Below are 19,622 nucleotides of genomic sequence, written 5' to 3'. Positions count from 1 at the left end.
CCTTGTGCAGCCGACAGGGGAGAAGCTGCTGCTCAACAGACGGAGCAGAACAGCCCGGGGCCTCCCACCCCATTGGGAGGGTGACGTGTGTGGTCGGTCACGCTGGAGGAGCCTGAGAGTCAGTCTAGGGCACTGCGGGGGGTGAGGGGGTGGCGGGGGGCAGCCCGTGTGGCCAGAGGGGGCTGCCCATTACACGACCACCTGCGGCATCCCGGGCCGTCGGTGCCCCTGGTACAGAGCGGGCCAGGCACAGGTTTTTCCCGGGTCCCACGCAGAGGACGGGGAGGTGGCCCAGGCTCTGCTCCTGTGAGGGTGCAGGATGGGGACGAGCATGCACCGCACGCCGACGACAGCGAGGTCATCCACCCAGCAGACCAGAGTGAGGGTCGTGCGGCCGCAGACAGCGACAGCAGCCTGGAAGGCCAGGGGCGGCGGGGGAAGGACTTGGGACGGACGCAGGGCGCAGTTTCCGCACGGGGCCCGAGACGCAGGAGAGCGGGAGCACACGGGGCTGGCCATGCACGGCTGGGCCCCGCGTTCCTGTGCACCCGAGGGAGCCACTCTGAGCCCATCCTCCTCCTGGGTGGGTGCGCTTGTCCCCGAACTCGGGCTGGGAATCTACCTGCGGTGTCTGACGTGGGCGGCTGGCAAAGAAAAATAATACCTGCGCTGCACATGGCCTTCCCGTTCTGTTCAGGCACTGTTCCAGGTGCTCTGCGTATGCAAATTCGGTTCATTGTCAGAACCATCTGTTGAGGTAGATACCACTACTGTTGGCCTTTTGCAGATTAGGAAACTGAGGCACAGAGGAAAAAAAAACCAATGCATCCAGGTATATGGCCAGATAGTGGCAGAGCCAGGATGTGAACCCAGGTAGTCTAGCTCCAGAATCCATGCTCTTAAATACATGCCCCACCACCACCACCCACCACCTACACACACCCATACACAAAAGAGTCTGCAGCAAAGGAAACTCATTGGGAAGTAAGGTCCACCCACTCCCCCGGGCTCTCTCACTTAGCCTCTGGGCATCAGGCCATTGCCGGCCCCAGGAAAGAGCTAGGTCCTGGGCCAGAGACCTGGGGACACACTGGGCTCTTCTTGCTAGCAGTGGAGCTGTGGACAAAGTGCCTCTCACGCTCCGTTTTCTCACCTGTGAAATGGAATTACGTGCGGGTCTTGCCTCCTGTGGGTAGATTGCTAGGGATCAGATTCAGGGAGAGGGTGGAGGTAAGGGACAGCACAGGACCGAGCGCACAGCGAGCACCCAGCGAGGTCACCTATGGTTCTCACACGCGTCACTGTTGTGGTTCAAGGGCCGAGACTCGGGGTCGGGGTCAGGGTCGGGGGTGGCCCTGAGAAAGGCTCCTGCAATGATGACGTTTGGGAAATGGACCTTTGAAGATTCAAATAAACTCTTGCTCTAATCTGATTCCTTTTATTTTGCCATATAAGGTGACTTTTTTAAAGCTCCCTTTCTCAAAAAGTTAATAGAGCTACCACGTGACTCAGCAATTCCGCTCCTACGTATGTGCCCAAGAGAAATGAAAACACGTGTCTGCTCAAAACCTTGTATGCAAGTGTCCACAGCAGCGCTATTGATAAGAGCCAAAATGTGGAAAGTACCCAAATGTCCATCAGTGAATAAACAGATTTAAAAAATGTGGTATACCCAACAAAACGGGCTCAGGAATAGCCCTGTGGATTGATGAATAGGCAGATGGACAGACGGATAAATGACCTGAGTACTGATTACCTGAATCTGTCCATGAGAAACTGCTTATTCCTAGCCTGGCTTTGCCCACGTGTTTGGCTGGCTTCAGGCCCCTCCTTACTCCCGGGACTGATATGGTCAGTAACACTATTTTAGAAAGTCATTATGAAAATAAGCGTGTCACCCCTAAAATGATATAAAAGTCGAGCTGATTTGGGGGTGTGCTGAAGTTAGGACTCCTCACACCTCTATTTTCCTCTGCTCGGGACGACGGTCAAAGGGCAAGGGTGGCTTCCTGCTCTATCACAGTCCACTTCCCGATTCTACTTCCTCTCTGTGCAGGGTCACGTACAAACTACGTTACTGTTCTCTGACAGGGGACAGTTAGATGACGATGGAAACTTGCAAGTGCCGAAGTCAATGAAGGATGAACTGTCAGGACGAAAACGGCTGGAATGTGAAGAAGTTACCGTTTCGGAAACGCGCGGCGCATTTCTGCAAACTCGCACCCATCCATACACCGTCCTTCGCTTCCGTGTGTACGCCGCCCGCCGTGTCAGCCGCACACTGCCTCAGCCATCCAGACCTCTCAGCCGCCTTTCCTGCCCTCGCTTTGTCCTCTTTCTGTACATCGCCTGACAAGCTATGATGGCACACTACCACTTGGCGGCGCTGTCTGCCATCCACTGCCTGCCGCCAACACTTCCAAAGTCCACCGTCTGTTAATATGATTCAAGGTAAGGCTATCAGTCTGTGGGAGGACTGGAAAGAAAAATCGAAGAGAAGGAGCTGCTGACAGATGACTCTAGAATGCCCGGCAAGGTAGTTTGACGGGTTCAAAAGAACGGTTTGTTTGCATAAAATAATACTGAGAGCACGATCTTCTATCACAAATAAATAACAGCACGAGAACAAACTCCCAGTTCTGCTGAAGCGCTTAAGGGTGGAAGGTGGCGGGGGAGAGCGTGTGTGCCACTCCCCTGGGAGTGGCTGGGTGAAGGTGCAAAAGCATCTTCTCCCCCTGGGCACCTTCTACTTCTCAGGCTAAAGACCACTCTTCCCTGGGGAACGGCAGAGAGAAGGTCGAGATCGGCAGCCTTGAGGATGGACGTCTCCCCAGCACCCTCTGGAAGTCTGGCAGCTGGGTTCCACTGCGGGGAGGCGTAGGGGCACCATGGGAGCCGTTTGTGATGTGGGGGTAGCAGCTATGGCAGCTCGACCCTTAAAAGATGCTTCAGTGGACCGCAATGAAAAAGTCTTGATTTTACTCCTCTAAGACCCCTCCCCACCACAGCAATGAAGTCTCCCCTTCAACTTCTCCACAAACGTGCTTTCGAGAATATACTGGAAAAAACAGGGGAGACTCTTTCGACAGATGCATACATGTTGTAGGTCTGTCACATACAGGCAGACTCGTCAACTGGTTAATGGTGACTAACGACCAGGAAACTGTGTCTATGGCCATTCGTGTTTCTAAATGAATAGCTGCTTAGTTGACTAATGGCTGCTGTCTTAAATGATCATTAGTATATTAACATACATATTGGTTTTTAAGCCGGGCTTATGTTTTACTCTTTGGTCAAGATAAAATTTATCTCGATGTCTCCACATGTAACTTAATGAGCTGTATTAGAGCCAAATGCAGGCCGACCCATCCGGCATCCTTGACTGAGTATCTGGGTGCTGGTTAGCATTAGCGGGTTGGGGCACACCGCAGGAATGGCACCCAGGCGTACAGCGGGGATGTGCTTCGTGGATTACCCGCAGCACACTGAGGTCTGCAGCCAGTTTCCTCTGCTGACACACAGCCTGCTCCAGGATGCTCGCTGTACCTGTCTGTCCTTCAGGGTGTGCCTAGCCAGAGCTTTAACAGGAGGTGACACGTGAAGCAAAATGATGGGGCGTAAATGACCTTGCCCTCCCTGCTGGTTTGGATGATGCCTGCCAGTGAGTTCAGTGGGAGCCGAGGACACGTCTCCTCTCTGGAAAGCACGTTCAGAAAGGAAAACCGTCTGAGCAGCCAACTCCCCAAAGACGTGAGTGAGTGAGGTCTAATTTCTTTGCAGTGAAACCAAAAGAAACTGCCAGGGACCGACCGGGTCAGAGAGAACGAAGCTGTGTGTCCCCTTGAACTTCAGGCTGCTGCCCTTTGTGGGCTGAGAGTCATCACGGAGGATGCTGAACTGTGAATGAAATGAACGTCCTCAAGCAAGCTAGCTAGTGAGGAAGGGAGGTGGACGACACGGTTGGGGGGGGGGTCCATACAGGTGGAGCGACAGCGTCCGAGCACTAGATGGCAGCAGCCACACGCGAATTGCACGATGGGGGCCCTACCTGTCCTCTCTCCTCTTCACGCAGAGCGCCTTTTGAAGCATTTAATTTGTTACCTGCCTCTTCTCTTGTGAGCGGGCTGTGACGCCACGAGGGGAGAGATGAGAACCTCCTGCTACCAGACGTGTGACAAACAGGGCACAGGGTCATGAAGACGATCACTGCTGTCAGAGCATCTGATGAATCTGGACGAAAACTAGGGACCGAGCCTGCGAGATGAGGGGCCCTCACACCGCGCTCTTCCTGCGAAGGGCCAGACAGTCAGTGTTTCCAGCTTTCAGCCTCAAGGTTCTTAAGTTGTGGCAATCACACGACTCAACCACCGCAGCGCGTAAGCAGCTACAGACAACATAGGAACATGAGATGTGGGGTGTTGGGCCAAAGTTGGCCCAGGGGCCGTTGGCTGTCCATCCCTACACAAGAAGCCACCTGGCTTGGCCGGCGTGGTCCGTGGGGGCCCAGGCACGGCCAGGTAGCTGTTCCCTTCTCCGCTCTCAGCCCTTTCCCCAGCACCATGAGACGACCCACGCCGCCTTGCCGCCTGAACGTGAACCCCCTTCCACACGACGACAGAACCCGCTGACTAGTGCCTGTCTGTGGTTTTCCACGTAAATCCCCCTCCTGCGCCCTCGTCATCCCCACCATCCATCCTCACCGCATCCCTTATCTCCCTCGAAGCCGCTAAAACACAGAGCTGTGGGTGGTCAATATCTGCTCAATTGCCGACTTCTCACTGGCCCGCCCACTTCCTCTCCCCCAGACTATCCCGTCGGAGCCAGGGGAGTGTTTAAATCGCCTCCTGGGCCTCGGCACGTCCCGGGTCGGAACCACCAAGGTTGCTGAAGAACGCACTTCTCCTTGACCCATCAGCCTCGCCTTCCAGAACGCACCGTGGGAACTCCACTGGCCCCGAAAACGCCCTACCTTGCTAGCCGCATCACCTGCCCTCATCGTCTCCACCTACGCATGGGGACAGTCCCCACACCTGGACGAAATGCCACCCATTCTGCGACGTGCCTGAGGCTAGGGCGGAGCTTGCCCTCTGTCCACTGGCTCCTTAGATACTGTGGTTTGCGTCCCTCCCCTGGAGCTTATGCTGAGCAGCACGGTGCCTGCAGGCTGACTGCCCACGAACAAATCATTGTGGCGAGCTCTCGTTATTGATTTTCTATTATATCGCACCGAGGTCAGAGACTGTGGTCTGAATGGCATTGATCTGCGGCTCTTCTGACTTTCTCTGGGGCTCAATACTCTAATCGGTTTTGGGAAACACGCACGCGTGAGCTTGAAAAGGATGCGAGTTTCCTCACTGCCAGATCCGGGGTCTACACACGCCCACGAAGGACGATTTGTTAACTTTTTATCTGTCTTCACCAGTGTCACAGAGGGGATCGCAGGCCCCACCCTGACGGCGGTTGGTCCGTTTTTCCTCGCCACCCCGACCATGTCCTCTCAGGCAGTTCGAGGCTTATGCTGCCAGGTGCGCACAGATGCGGGGTCGCTGTACCGTCCTGGGGTGTTGCTTCTCTCGCCATTAAGTACTGACCTTTACTCTTCGTGGGGCTTTCTGCCTTCGAGTCTGTTTCGTCTGCTAATGAAATAGTAACTAACACCTGCTTCCTTGTGATCGGCGCCCAGCTTGCATCTTTTTCCATTCCTCTATTGTTAACCTCTCTGTGTCACATTTGAGGGGTGCCACTTGTTAACCACACAGAACTGGAATTTTTAAAAAGCGAACCCTGTCTCTAGTTAAAACGAAATGCGTTTAATCATCTGACGACTCTGTTTGTCCCTCCGAACAGCCATGGGTCTGTCTTTTTCTTTTTCTTTCTTTCCTGCATCTTTCTTTCTTTCCTTCCTTCCTGCCTGCCTTCTTCCCTTTCTCCTACCCTCCAGTCCCCATCCTCCCACTAAATCCAGTGTGTAGCTTGAGCTCAAGGCAGAGAAAGCCACCAAGCCCTGCCCGGGGCAGTCCTGCCTTTTACCAGCCCAGAGTAAGGTCACAGGCCTTCAGAAAGGACGAATGCCAATCATCAACTGCGTGTGGATTTACAAGTGAGGAAAACGGGCGAAGGACAGGGTCTGCTTGGGAGACAGCTCTCCTCGCTGTGGCCTGCATAATGGTGGCCCCCAACCCCAGGATACTCTGAACACAGTGCTGATGGCAGCACCGCTTGAAGAGCTCTGCCCCACAGCCTGTCACAGGGAGTGCAGCGTGGTGACATGAAAATCCCCCAGTGACCCTGGTTTAGCAGAGGGTTTTGTGAGGCTGGGAGTGCTGGGGTGTGCTGCCCTCACCCCGTCCGTGTTCAAGGGTCCTGGTGAGTCCTGTGTGACTCAGGGAGACTCTGCTTGGACAAGGGAAGGGAGGGGCTGGATTAGAGAGGTTTGTGTTCTACTTTCTTCAGAAACATTTATAAAGATTGGCAGAAAGTGCAGGTGACAGAATAGAGGGACATCGGAGTTGACATCTTGATGTCACAGGAGATGTGGTGCCACCAGACAGAAAGCCTGGCCTAGCAGCATGATGCCTGGGGCAGGGCCGTCACTTGACAGGCATAGACCTTTGGTAGTAAGTGACATTCTCCTCCGGGAGGGGACCTGCTCTGGGAGGACCTGGCCTTTGAATGCTTATGGGGTCAGCCCTTCCGGGCAACTCAGGCCCCTGAATACTGTCGGACTCTGACGTTTCTAGTGGTCTAAACAAAGCCAAGATCAAAATGGCTGTGCCAAGGGACGAAGGGCCAAGCCTCCCACCCCACGCCTGGCGCTGAGAAAGCAGTCCGCTGGGCTTCGCGATTTAGAATTAGCCCTCGAGTTTTTGGATGACGTTTCTTACATTCTACAGGCCCCTCCCCGTCTACTGTCTCATTTGATTTTCACAATAGGCGTCACGTTAACGGAGGATGCTGGGGATCAAGCACAGAATATCTTGGGAGCCTGACAGGCGGAAATAAGAAGGTGAGAACAGGAAAAATTCCGGCCGGAACAGGCCAGCCCAAGGGCCTTTGGAGAGTCCATGCGCCGTCTACTTCAAGCTTACCTCTGCCCTCGCTGTTCCCAGCTGTGTCCACCTGACTGTGCCCACTCATGTGTGCTGCCCTCAGACCCCTGGTGCCATCCAAGTCTGTGGCCCTCGGACGAAAGGCTCAGCCCTGCCGTCCTTCAGCCTGGAGGCTGGAGTGTGCACAGCTCTGTGGGCACAGGTGAACCAGGCAGAACTCATCGCCATGATGCCTAAAGGATACGCCCCCTTTGCCATCCCAAGCTTGTAGCGTTCCCTAGGCTCCGTTTAATTCAACGGAGGTAGATGAGAGGAAGAACCGACAAGGCCTGCGGCTGTCTACGGGCGATGAAGATGACAGCGAGTGTGACTTGACCCCCTGGGTGCCAGGTGGCGACGGGAAGCCTGGGAGGGCAGGTTTGCGCACCAGCAGATGGAGACAACAAACTCAACTTTAGAAGCGCTGAGCGTGAGGGTCCCCCGGGGCGCCATCTAAGTGGAGCTGGCTGGAAGGCAGCCAGATCCGAAGGCGTAAGTTCAGAAGAAAAATCTAGGCTAACGATCAACGCGGGCACCACCAGCAAACAGATGGAAAATAACGCTGTGGGAGTGGACAGGCCGCCTCGAGGGGGTGCTCGACAGGAGCAGGGACGCCCTGCAGAGAGCTCCGGGCAGGGTCTTCAGAAGGGGCTGTAGGACGAGACGCCCACAAAAGAACCTGCACGGGAGCGGCCATGAAAGGGGGCAGCCAGGGGAGGCCCCTGTCGGGAAAGAGAGAGGGAGGGCTTCAAAAAGGAGGGGGCAGTGGGGAGCAGCGATGGCTGCCTTTGTTATGGGCTTTTTTGTTTGTTTGTTTGTTCGTTTTGCCTTTTGTCTTTATACAGACAAAGGGTTTAGAGAACAACAGGCAATTACGTCCACATTGTGTTTTCAGAGCAGGTTACCCGCTAGATAGCCCGTTTGGAAAACGTGGCATAAACCTGCTTCTTCGCGGACGAGCTTCGCCTGGCGCCCGCCCCGCCCGCCCCGGCCCCACTCATCCAGGTAGCAGGCGCTTCTAGGGAGCGACGGGGTGCAGTGCCGTGCTCCAGGGAGCTCGGTGCTGGCCTACCTGGCACTCTCAAAGGTGGCCGACGCCGTCTTCTCTACGGCCCCGAACCCGACTCCAACAGCGAGACCCTCTGAAACAGACATGAAGAAGCATGAGAGGTTAGAAATCGTTTTCCGGTAAGCTTCGTCACCACCACTGTGTTAGGTAAAATTAGGCTGCCAATCACAAAACCATCACATAGTTGGAGCTTAAACCAGGGGTCAGCAGATGATGACCCTCGGGGGCCAAATCCAGCCCACTGCTTATCTTCATATGACCTACAAGCTAAGAACAACTTTTCCATTTTTAAATAGCTTTAAGAATCGCAGAGAGAATAATATTTCATGACATGTGAAAATTACATAAGTTTACCGTGCACAAGTAAAGTTTTATTGGCACACAGCCATGCTCATGTGTTGAGAAATTGTCAGTGGCTGGTTTTGTGCTACATCATAGAGATGGGTAGTTGTGAGAGAGACTATATGGCCCAGAAACCTAAAATAGTAACTATCTGGCTCTTTACGGAAAGAGTTTGATGACTGCTGACCTAAACACATAGGGTTTTATTAGTTCTCACAAGAAGTACAAGGTTGATTGGTGGCCCAATGATGTCACCGCAGACATTTGATGAGCCACCCTCAGACAGTAGGCTGTCATGGTCTACCCCGAGATGGTGTGGCTGTGGTCCAGCTTGAAGCTTGGGGATGGACAAGACGATTCTCCGAGTCCTCTCCAGTGGGACTCGCGAGCTTGCTAACTTCGCCAGCATCCTGACTATACGACCCAATGTGGAAGCACAATGCCAGTCTACAAGTGGCCGATGGAGAGGTAGAGGCTACGGGACAAAAAGGACCTGTCCCCATGGCCTGGGACCAGTGGGGTAGAGGAGTAATGGTAAGCCACTTCCTGATCCATGGGAAATCCAGCCTCCCTCCAAATGGGAAACAGAGTTAGCAGTATTGGTCGGAATCAAGACCAAGTGCTTAGCGGCCAGGAGGAATCTCTGCTATTTAGCGGGAAGAGGGGAAAATCTGATTTTCTTGTCTTCTTTCGGGATTCACTCTCTTTGAACTGCCTGTTTTTGTCCTTATGTCCTGTTTAGAGTGAGCCAAGGACACTGGGATTGTAATAATGACTCCAGGAGGAACTCGGGGACCAGAGGGCCACTTAGGCTTGTCCTGTGTTAAGGGGAATGAGCTCAGCCACGATCCAGGCTGGTTCACCCGAAGACCTCGCTAAGGCATAAAGCGTTCCCTTTGTGCTTCCACCTCCTGGGGGACCTTATGTGTTGACTGTGGCCACCGGGGGCTGCTGGTTGAGAATTTGGGATTCTGGTGCCCCACCAAGTATCTTCCCATATTTCTCATCACAACCAACCATGGGACACAGAGTCCTAGGACTTTAGAGGTAAAGGAACTCCCCAGAGATCATCTGCCATGATGCTTGGGCCACTGCCAGACTCAGAAGCCACGCGCTTGGGGCAGGGGGACGGGTCTTTCCACAACCAATAGCAGCATTGAGGCTCCGGGGCCAGCCTCCTGGCACGCATGTCACACACCACAGTGGGCTGCAGAAAAGTCCTTGAAATACTCCCTCAAAAAGCTCTTGGTCAGCTACGGCCATGCCGCCCTGAACATGCCCAATCTCGTTTGATCTTGGAAGCTAGGCAGGGTCAAGCCTGGTTAGTACTTGGATGGGAGACCACCGAAGAAGACCAGGTGCTGTAGGCATTCTAAACAAACAAACAAACAAACAAAACTCTCGGCTTAAGTGGCAAGCTAAGTCAACACTGTCAGAGCAACCAGAGATTTTTTAAAAGCGAGGTTTTAAAATTTTATTTATCATTATTTACTTGGATTCTTCATAAAGGCTGACTCTTTATTCGTCAAGTCTTTCTTCTCAGATGACTCCAGGTGCCAAATGAGGCCTTGCATTCAAGATCTCAGTCTCTGTGGTCTTCCTCTTGAGAAATGGGGGGCTGGTGGCCCTTTTTATGCCAGGCCCTGGGCTAAAAGCCTTATATGCAAGATAAGGTAGCGACCGTCAGCTCCGCTCTACAGATAAGAGGGGAAGGTGGCAGGACACTGGGCTGGGGGCCCAGGTGGGCTCTGATGCTGAGTTCTAGGCCCTTCCTTCTCCACAGCCGATGCTTCTCCTTCTCTTCCAGAAATGCCCCCCTGAGTGGAAGCCACAGCCCAGGGAAGAGTCTGGATACAAGTTCAACCTTTCTGGGTTTGCCACATACAACTGACGAGCTTCGGAAAAAGGCAGGTAGGAACGGTGTCCCAGGCGAGGCGCCGGGGACCGGCGAGAGCTGGATTTCAGGACGAGCTGGGAGTCACGTGTCTGAGAGTCTCAGATGTCCTTTGTATGCGGGAGGAGGAGCCCCGGAATCTCAGGAGAACAGGAAGTCGGAGGACATCTGAGATGCCGCATCTGGCCACCTGCTGCCTTCCGGGCTCCTCTGTTCACCAACTCGTTGTTCTCAAGCTGGTTCTGAACCCACGCTGCCGGGACCATGACCCATTCTGCTCCGGGTTTCTAGTGCAAGGTCCCCTGGCCCACTGGGGAGAGGTGTCAAAGCTAGGAGGGGGACTAAGGGGTGTTTCCTGATGTGAGGGGGACAAATCCCTCCCTTTGAAAAAATTTGCTTTGCTAAACCATAAACAACAGCTGTTAGATTCTTTGGTTAAAGATTTTGCTCTAATGAGTCATTTTCATGTAAATGATAGTGCAGCCTAGAGCAACAGGACCTGTAATAATTAGCGAACTAACCCTTTCTATTAATTTAGCATGTAGCCCGAACACTTTGACTGAAGCAAATGCTCCCAACAGCTCTGGGGAGGTCGAGGAGAGAGAGGGGCTGCCCACCAAACTGACACAGTGTGGAGGGGCAGGGCCCGGCCTTGACCCTCAGTCTCCCCTTATCCCCCTACCCCAGTCTGCTGGCCTGGGCTGTGGCTTTCTCCCAGGTACAGGCAGCTAGAGCTGGCATCTGCTTCCTGAAGCGGCCTGGACAGAAAGAATGCATTGTCTCTCGGCCCTGCCCTGTAGCGCAGCATCTCCTGGCTTGCCAGCTGCCCCCAGGATGGGAACCACAGCCCGCGGCCCCCGATGCACAGGTTGGTTGCCTAGGGAGGCAGCCGACGCTTAGCTGATTCAGAAAGGAGAAGAGGAAACAGAGGTAACGCCGAAAAAGAATGTAATTGCTGCCCCGTCTGATGGTGGAAAAAAATACCTCAGAGCTAAACTAATAAGAAACCAAGACAGATCACACACATGGGAAAGAACATAAGTAAGAGAATTAAGGCCGACGCTGAAGATCAACAGATGGCAGAAAGAACCCGCTGGCTGGAAAAGGAGCAGGGGAAAAATGCCAGCTGGAGCTTACACCCCAGGTGTTCCTCCAAGAGTACAAATTAGGGAGGTAATTATGACACAACCCAAAGTGACTGGAATAGTATCAGTGAGCCACAGCCACTGCCATTACCTCAGGTACAAAGAGGGGAAACAGCCAGGAACCTGCGTGATCAGTCCAGCGGAACGCAGGGCCAGGCACCGTCCTGGGGTCGAACTTGACAGTAAGCGCTGGAGCTGGGCTGGCCCACCCCAGTCTTCTCCTGCAGCTGGAAGGTGGGTGTGTCTGCCTCTCCTCATCTCTCCCGATTCTCCGTCTCCCCACTGGGGAAAATAAAGAGGACCGGGGCCCAAATCCTGGTGTATGATCGGAGGGTCTCATAACAACGAAAGGAAAATGGAGCTTTGCTTTCTGGAGGAGGCTCCCTCACGACCGACCTCTGCTGTCGGAGGCCGGCCTCGACCGAGTAGGATGCTGAGCAGCATCCCATGCTTTTTACCTGCTGGATGCTGATAATGCCATCCATCCCCAAATGTGCCAATCGGAAATGTCTCCGGACGCTGTCTCAGGTCCCCTGGGGGAAAAACTGTCCCTGGCTGAGCACGACAGAAATTTCTTTCCCACAGTTCTGAAGGCTGGGAAGTCTAAGATCAAGTTGCCGGTGTCTGGTGAGAAGCTGCTCCCTCGTTCAGAGCTGGCACCTCCCTGGGTCCGCGCATGACTGAAGGGGGCTGGGAGCTTCCTTGGGCCTCTTTTATAAGGGCGCTAATCCCATTCGGGGGGCTTCACCCTCATGACCTGGTCACCTCCAAGGGCCTCACCTCCTGACACCATCATCGCCTTGGGGTTAGGATTTCAGGGACGGGAGGGGACACAAACATTCGGCCCATAACAACTCTTTTCATTTTCAGCCTTGATTCCTCCCCGCTGCACCTGCCTACCTGGCCACTGCCACTGAGCCGGGAGACACGTGACAGGCTAGGTACGTTACCCACAGTACAGTATGGGTCCCCTGGCATTCGGCTATCGGGAAAGTCACACTGTCTGGCGTAGATACAGCACAGAGCAGGTGTGATGCCTGTATCCCCACTCTGACCCCGCCGTGTGGCTGAGCCTTCTGGGGAGACTGGCCCCCAACACGCTTCTTCCCATCTGTCTTCGGCCTCAGGTGTCTAGCGGGAAGGGAACCAGGAAGATTCTATCACACGTTCATTAAATAAAACATTGGTCCAGTCAGCCAGGTATTTGCCACAGAACCCTGCTGCAGTCTGACAAAGGCCCTGTAAAGGATGGGAATTAGCAACTTCAGGTTATTCTCTTGAAAAAGCAGTCTGACATGCTTTCCTAACGTGGATGACTACCTCTGCTATTCGTACTGGGTAAAGTTAGGTGTCGGGAAAGATGAATAAATAGAGATATTCCAGAAGAGTTCAATTCAACTCAAATTCTTATCAATATCGATAAAGTCAGGTCTCAGGGTTTCTTAAGAGATATTAACAATTGCAGATTCTCTAACGTGAGTCCCTGACTAATTAAAATAACCATGTCCTCACCCCTGTTTGCAGGCGTGCTTTCCTGGTGGATTTTACTGTGTCCAGTTGGGCTCCGCTTACATGAGGATGGCCCCAGAAATCTGCTACGTCCAGTCACTGCCGCCTCCTTCAAGTGGAGCGCAAGCCCAGCGGACAGTGCAGGGGGCACCTCCCCGCTGGCATGGATGAGGTCAGACTGACCGCAGGGGAAGGCATCTCATTAAACACCTGCATCCAAGAGTCAATTTCAATTTGCCTTCGAAGGTTCGTTTTTTACAACCAGTCGAAGATCAGATGCCTGCGTTCCCACAGAGAAGAAGGGAGAGGAGGCCTTCGCTCCTACAGAAAACGCGGAGCTGCCCCGAGCGACAAGCCCTGCTTCGTGGCCAGCACCCCCTCGCCACGCAGATGGTGCCCACGCCTGGGTTTGCCCTCCATAAAAAGGACTGACTTGCAGGTACAGGGACCGATCAGACCGGTAGGGGGCGGCCCGGCAGGCACCGTGACCCGCACTCCAATCCCCGTCCAAACATCTGACCGCTGGGCTTTCTCTCCCCGTTTCCAAAGGCCCCGGCAGGCAGGGAAGCGTCTGGGTGCTCGGATTTGACAAATTCATGGTATGAAAGGGGACGAGGTGATATTCTGGAAATCCTGTAAGATACAAATCCCTTTTGGGGTTTAGGAAGCACTCACACCCCAAGAAGCTCTGCAAACACTGGAAGGCAGGATGATGGACATTGGACAATCAAGAGTGTGGGCTGCATGGAACCGTCGGTCCCCACACAGGCGTGTCCTGTGATACGTGGCAAGGGGGCTCTCTTGTCCCCCCTGAGAATCGGGGGCTGCAGACGGAGGCTCTGCTAAGTGCTGCCTCGACCGCCCACCTCCAGGCTGCACACTGAGCGCGCCCACCCACCATTCACAGGCCTCAGTCTGCTGGAGCCGCGTTTTGGGGGGAGGAAGTACTCTAAGGTGGGAGAGAGTCCCAGGAGGGAGAGAGAGCAGAGTGTGGCCCTAAGCCGTCCCCGTCACTCCCCATGGCTCCACCCCCACTCTGTTAGGAAGTGGTGGGGGATTCAGGCGGAGGTCCCCCCTCGCCCAGACGCCTGCAGCTGCGAGCGAGTCCACACGCAGGCGTGGCCAACGGCCCAGCTTTGCAGGCGTGGCCAACAGCCCAGCTTCTCGCTGCTTCGTGAAGATGGTGCTCTTCTCCATCAAAAGGCTGGGTGGCGGGGCCAGGCAAGGGCGAGCGGGGTGCAGGCGTCCCGTTCTGTACTCCACGGGAATCGACAGACCCACCCTAGCAATCACCCTGCCCCGAGGCCCCCCGCACTTGGTGAGGAAGGATCTGCCTTGCTCAAGGAAGAGGCAGCCGGCGGCCAGCTGCCCTAACATCACGCTGGCTCCCCACCTGGCTGCACTCTGCCCACAAGCTCCGCGTGGTGTGTGTCTAAATCCTGGACATGCCTGAATTGGGGATCCTTTGGGGGCCTAGAGGGGCTTATCCACAGTTTTGTGACTCGTGTGGACTTGGGAGCCTAACAAAATTGGGAGGAAAGGATTTTTTTAACCCCCTTGGAGGACATTTGAACAAGATCCAACTCTGGCGGTTCTTCTAGGGTGATGAATAACCTAAGATACAGGTCCATGTCTCACTCCCCATACTCGACGCCCACCCGAGTCCTTCTAGAAAGCAGGCAAGAAACAGATTTTGACGTCTCAGATCACTGTCATGTTCTGCTGCACCGATGACGGGCGTAGTCCACAATGCACCGATCTCAGTGGGAGGGTCCTTTCAGCACCCCTCTGAGATGGGGACTGCCCTTAGTCCAGGCAGAGACCTGGCAACAGGTCTCCGCACCCCTGGGCTATGCCCCTCCTACTTCCCCTTACTGCCCCCCAGGAGCCCTCCTTAGCAAGTATTCCCACCACCATTGCTTTACCTCCATATGTTTGAAGATCATTTTCCAGTTTCTCTTTTCCTAAGATTTTAGGCACATAAATGCTTCTCTTTACATTCTTATTCTGAAACTAAAAAATGGCACTTTAAATTACACCGCTTACTACTTCTTAATCAAAGTAACGTACCTATTCGTGGGAAAAAATTTTGGAAATGCTCAAAAAAGGCTAAAGTAATACACTTCCCTAGCTCACTCCCCCATCCCCGGCTCTATGCCCAAGAGAGAAACTATCTTTTAACGCTCCTCTGAGCGTGACCACCCGAACTTTCAATGACATGCTAATCCGCTGGTTCCTTAATCTGTCACGGTTCTCATTTGGACGGCATGTCGACACACGAGTGTTTCTCCCTCATCCACCTTGCTCTCCCGCGTCTTCCTTACGGACGCCGAGGAATACAGCGCACGTTCTGCCCACCTCTGCTTGCCCTCCGCCGCTCCGCTATCAAAGTGAGAGCCTGTGACCCTGTCTTGTAGATACGTTTCATCTCTGCAATTAAAAAACTGCAATCCTGCCAGGCGCTGCAGGTGTAAAGGATAAAAAAATAAGGGATCGTAAGCCGACAAGATCCTTGCGATCCGCGAGGTCAACCAGGGGTTGCCTCACCTAAAAAAAAAAAAAAAAAATGCAATCTTAATCAAAAGTGAATTTTCAATATTGGAGTGATCACACATTATTCTCTGTATACTCGATCGGGTTGGATGAAGAGAAGGAAAAGTAGTCCCAAGGCTTTCCACAACTCCTGTGTGAAGAAGATGGTCCCCAGACTCGAGGCCCAGTGCAGTGTTTCTTGTTCCTTTCTGACATTCTTCCCATCGTCTAGGAATGAATTGGAATTCCATCTTTCTTCTTCACGTTGTTGCTTGTAATTGGTCAGGTGGAATTGACTGTCCCAGCCATTGTTTTCTGGTGCGGTTTGGTGGCATTAAGTACGTTCACGTTGCTCTGCAGCCACTGTCACCGTCCTTCTTCATCTGCAAAACCGACGCTCCGTCCCGTTTGACACTCGCTCCCCGCCCCCCGCCCCTCAGCCTCCGGCAAGCACCATGCTGCTTCCTGTCTCTGATGAGTCTGACTCTCTAGGAATCTCGAATGAGAGGAATCACACAATACTCGTGATGCCACCCTTCTTATATGTCATGTGTCCCCTTTCTTGCTCCTTCATTCAGCTAAAGGGTCTCCTTGAGCTCATGAGATGAGTGGGCCATCAACTTCTGAGTCCTTGCATACATACGTAAACATGGTTTTGCTCTGTGACTGAATAGATCAGCCTGTCCCCAGTACCATGAGGACACTGGATCCAAGGCTGCCTCTGAGATGTCTGATGCCGATGACATCCTCGGCTCCCCAGAGCTAAGCTGGTTTTTCTCTCTCAGCAAGAACCGTCTGAGTGTGGGGCGGACGGGGCGGGGGGTCTTTGTTCAGCCAACTCAGCATCCGCTGGGGCCTTTCAGCCTGCCAGGCCCTGCTGCTCTCTGGCTCAGGAAAACGTCTCCTTCAGGTCTGAACTCACATCTCATGACTTCGATGAGTGTCTGCGAACTGGAGGTCATTTTTCCTTTCACCTTCCAGAACGGCTTGACCCTTCATCCAGAACATTCTTATCATCTATCCATTTAACTTAAAAAAAAAAAAAAAAGGCAATTATCTTATTGATTGAAGAACTCTCTCTTATTTCCTGATTGCTCCTACTTCATTACAGTTCGTTCTTGCTTTGTGGGTACCATAACATCTTCTTGAATCAGCTGAATAGACCGCTGAGAATTTTTACAGTCTCCTCCTTGGCTTCCTGAACTGTCTGTTTTCTCCAGGGAATGTCCTATTTATTGTGGTCCTTCTGTCCCATTCTCTGAGTTTTCCTCGAATGTCTGGCCATCCTTAGCTTTGGGGGCATATTCGTGGATGTAGGACGAGGCTGATTAGGGAGCTAGAAAGGGCTTTTCTGTGGTTATACGAGTCTGTCTCCCCAGCAAGCCTCTCTGACAAATCTAAAATTTCGGTTCACGAGATTATTGCTTCCATCTGGCAGGTGGGGCAGAGAGGATGAAGGAGGATCATGGAAGAGACGAGAACAGTGTAGGAATAATAAAGTTAAATGCCATCAATTTGTAGATTATGGCACCACTTTGGTGTTGGAAACTCTTCAATAATGTGTCCTTCACACAGCTACCTAGGCAGAAACACAAGGCATGACGGGCAGCAGCCAGGGTGACACTAGCCAGGAACATGATGTGGGAGGTGCTGAGCCTCTCTAGGGGATAGATTCTCACACCTGCGGGTGTGAAGCAATGGTGTGAAAGGCAGTATGCAGGTGTGAGCTCACACGCCCAGTACAGCCGTGGCGTGAGGCGAGGGGGAGCTCACAAAGATGTGAGTGTGCACGCACACATGCACATATGCATTCACACGCGTGTGCGGATGGAAACAGGCTGGAAAGATGGCCCAAAGGCATGAAAACGAAAGTCTGAATCAGTTGTTTAAACGCTGAAACACGAGCCCCGCCCTCCACGGAGCCCACCTTACTCTACCCACTCGCGACACCCTAACGGGTAGGCATGACCCGTTTGTCATACAGAAACTTCCAGTGCGTGTTTCTCTGATTAGAAATGTCAAGCTCAGGACCACACGCAAACAGGGACCCCGACGGAGGAGGAAAAGCCGACGATGGGGGGCTGGTTTCTAATAGCTGTTGGGGTCACAGATAAGGAATGAGAAAAGGTCTCTGGACTTTTCTGGAAAATAAGTTAAAGAAAACCTTTGTGAGTAAAGTGTTAAGAAGAGATGGATGAGATTGGAAGGGGTGACGAGGAAGAGGCGGAGGCGGCGGGGCAACGGAGGGGCCGATGGGGCAGAGAAACCAGGGGTGAAGTAAGACAAGACCCATCGGGATGAAGCGGGGGTGTCTTTAGAACTGGCAGACGGAAGCGGGAAAAGCCAGTGAGAAGAGGAGATGGGAGAGGGGCCTTGGATCTCGCTAGGTATCGGCAACAGGCCGGTGACACGGTGACAGCTGGCTGAGCGAGGTACCACCAGCAGAGCAGCAGAGTTCATAAACCACAGCGCAACACTCCGCAACTTCAGAGTCCGCTGGAAATGCCAAATATTAATAAAATATGCAGCTCGGCCAGCAAGGCGCTCGAGACCCAGAGGCCTTCTTTTAATGAATGTCAGATTTGATCCAGGATACTCCTGAGACGAATCGGCAGGCGCCGGGAGCATCCTCCCCGACCCGCTTCGTCACAGCCCCGCACACAGGCTGTCCTCTCTCAGTCACGCCGCAGAGAAGCTGCTCTTGTGCCTGGTGCGTGCGGTCCTGTGTTGTACGGTTCAAAGATGTGGACTCTCTCTGGAGAGCTGGGACGCGAGAGTTAGCTGACAGAGGAAGGGAATATGGCAGACGTAGGTGACGTTGGATTGGAAGGCAATTGCCATCAGCCAAAAAAAATAGAACTCTTTTTCCCTGGGGATGAGAGGTGATGGTTGGGAATCCGGGACCAAATCCACACTTGATCCGAGACAAGTGGAAAGGGCAGAGAGTTGGGGTTTAACAGACGGGGGTTCGAAGCCTTGCATGACCTGGAATAAGTTGTCTAGCTTCTTTATCTTTCAAATGCAGATATTGATCTTATCTCCTCTCCAGAGTGGCTGGAAGGATTATATTTGAAAGTGTAAAATAAAGTGGCTTAAAAATAGCAAGTGCTCAAAGGACATCGTCATCCCTTTTACTGAGGCTGAGATGTCGTTCCAGCTCTTACACTGAGGCACTTGAGCGGAAAGCGGGAAGGACCGGGGCAGGGTACAGTCACGCGATGTTTTATTTTGCTTAATTTGGTTGACTTTAGCTGGGGCATGCACTCTACAGTTCGTGGGTTTTTTTATAGGTTAGGTCAGGACAGAGTGCTGGGAAACAGGTGACAACATGGCAGTTGCCAGGACAGCTGTGTGATGAAGAGGCGGTGGGGCCCAGGAAGGATTCCTGCGGGGGATGAGCAGGTCCTTCGCCAGAGAAGTACACTCCGGGATTTTCCCACTGGGGAGGCTGAAGGCGGATCCCGGAGTGACCAGTGGCTGCTGAGTGACTGACGGGCGGGGAGTATATACAGAGTGGATTCGCTGGACAAAGGGGTGATCCATGTTCTGGGTGGGATGGAGCAAGACGGGGTGAGGCAAGATTTCATCACACAACTCGGAACGGCGGGCAAGTTAAAACTTCTGACTTGTTTATTTCTGTAATTTTCCAGTTAATATGTTCAGACCACGGCTGATCGCAGTGACCAAAGCCCTGGAAAGTAAAACCGAGGATCAGGGCAAACCCCTGACCAGGGGGCCGCTGTTCACTAGGCCCAGCTACATCCTGGGGCGAGTCACGGGCAGGTGTGGACGGCAGGTGAGGACCAAGTCTTAGGGGTTCGAGAGTGTTCCAGAGAGAAGGGATTGGCAAAGCCGACTTTCTGTGAGGGCCCAGGAGGCTGTGGGTGTGCTGTTGTGTCAGGGTTCCCCCTAAAGGAGTGGATTGTCATCTCCTCAGACCCCCTGCAGCCCTCCCCCTGACCTCTCAAACATGACCCCTTCTTCAACTACAGGCAGACAACCGAAACACCCAGGACTCCTCAGCTGCCTGCGTCTGGCGGCCG

At 53.3% G+C, this 19,622-nt stretch overlaps 1 protein-coding gene and 1 pseudogene across 1 annotated transcript in view; one reads left to right on the top strand and one right to left on the bottom strand.

Moving 5' to 3' along the window:
* SLC39A11 (solute carrier family 39 member 11) overlaps positions 1-19,622 on the bottom strand; it is a 263,444-nt gene that overhangs the window by 50,826 nt on the left and 192,996 nt on the right. The window contains exons 7-8 of the mRNA XM_025047120.1: positions 8,161-8,230; positions 7,994-8,106 (exon numbers count right to left, since the gene is read on the bottom strand). Coding sequence (XP_024902888.1) covers positions 7,994-8,106; positions 8,161-8,230 — 183 coding nt within the window. The remainder of the gene's footprint in view (positions 1-7,993; positions 8,107-8,160; positions 8,231-19,622) is intronic.
* On the top strand, positions 9,751-9,869 carry LOC112480110 (annotated as a pseudogene).

The sequence above is a fragment of the Pteropus alecto genome, unplaced genomic scaffold (genome assembly GCF_000325575.1).
Source record: "Pteropus alecto unplaced genomic scaffold, ASM32557v1 scaffold134, whole genome shotgun sequence".
Classification (NCBI taxonomy): Eukaryota; Metazoa; Chordata; class Mammalia; order Chiroptera; family Pteropodidae; genus Pteropus; species Pteropus alecto.
This window is presented reverse-complemented; position numbering and strand designations above follow the sequence as displayed.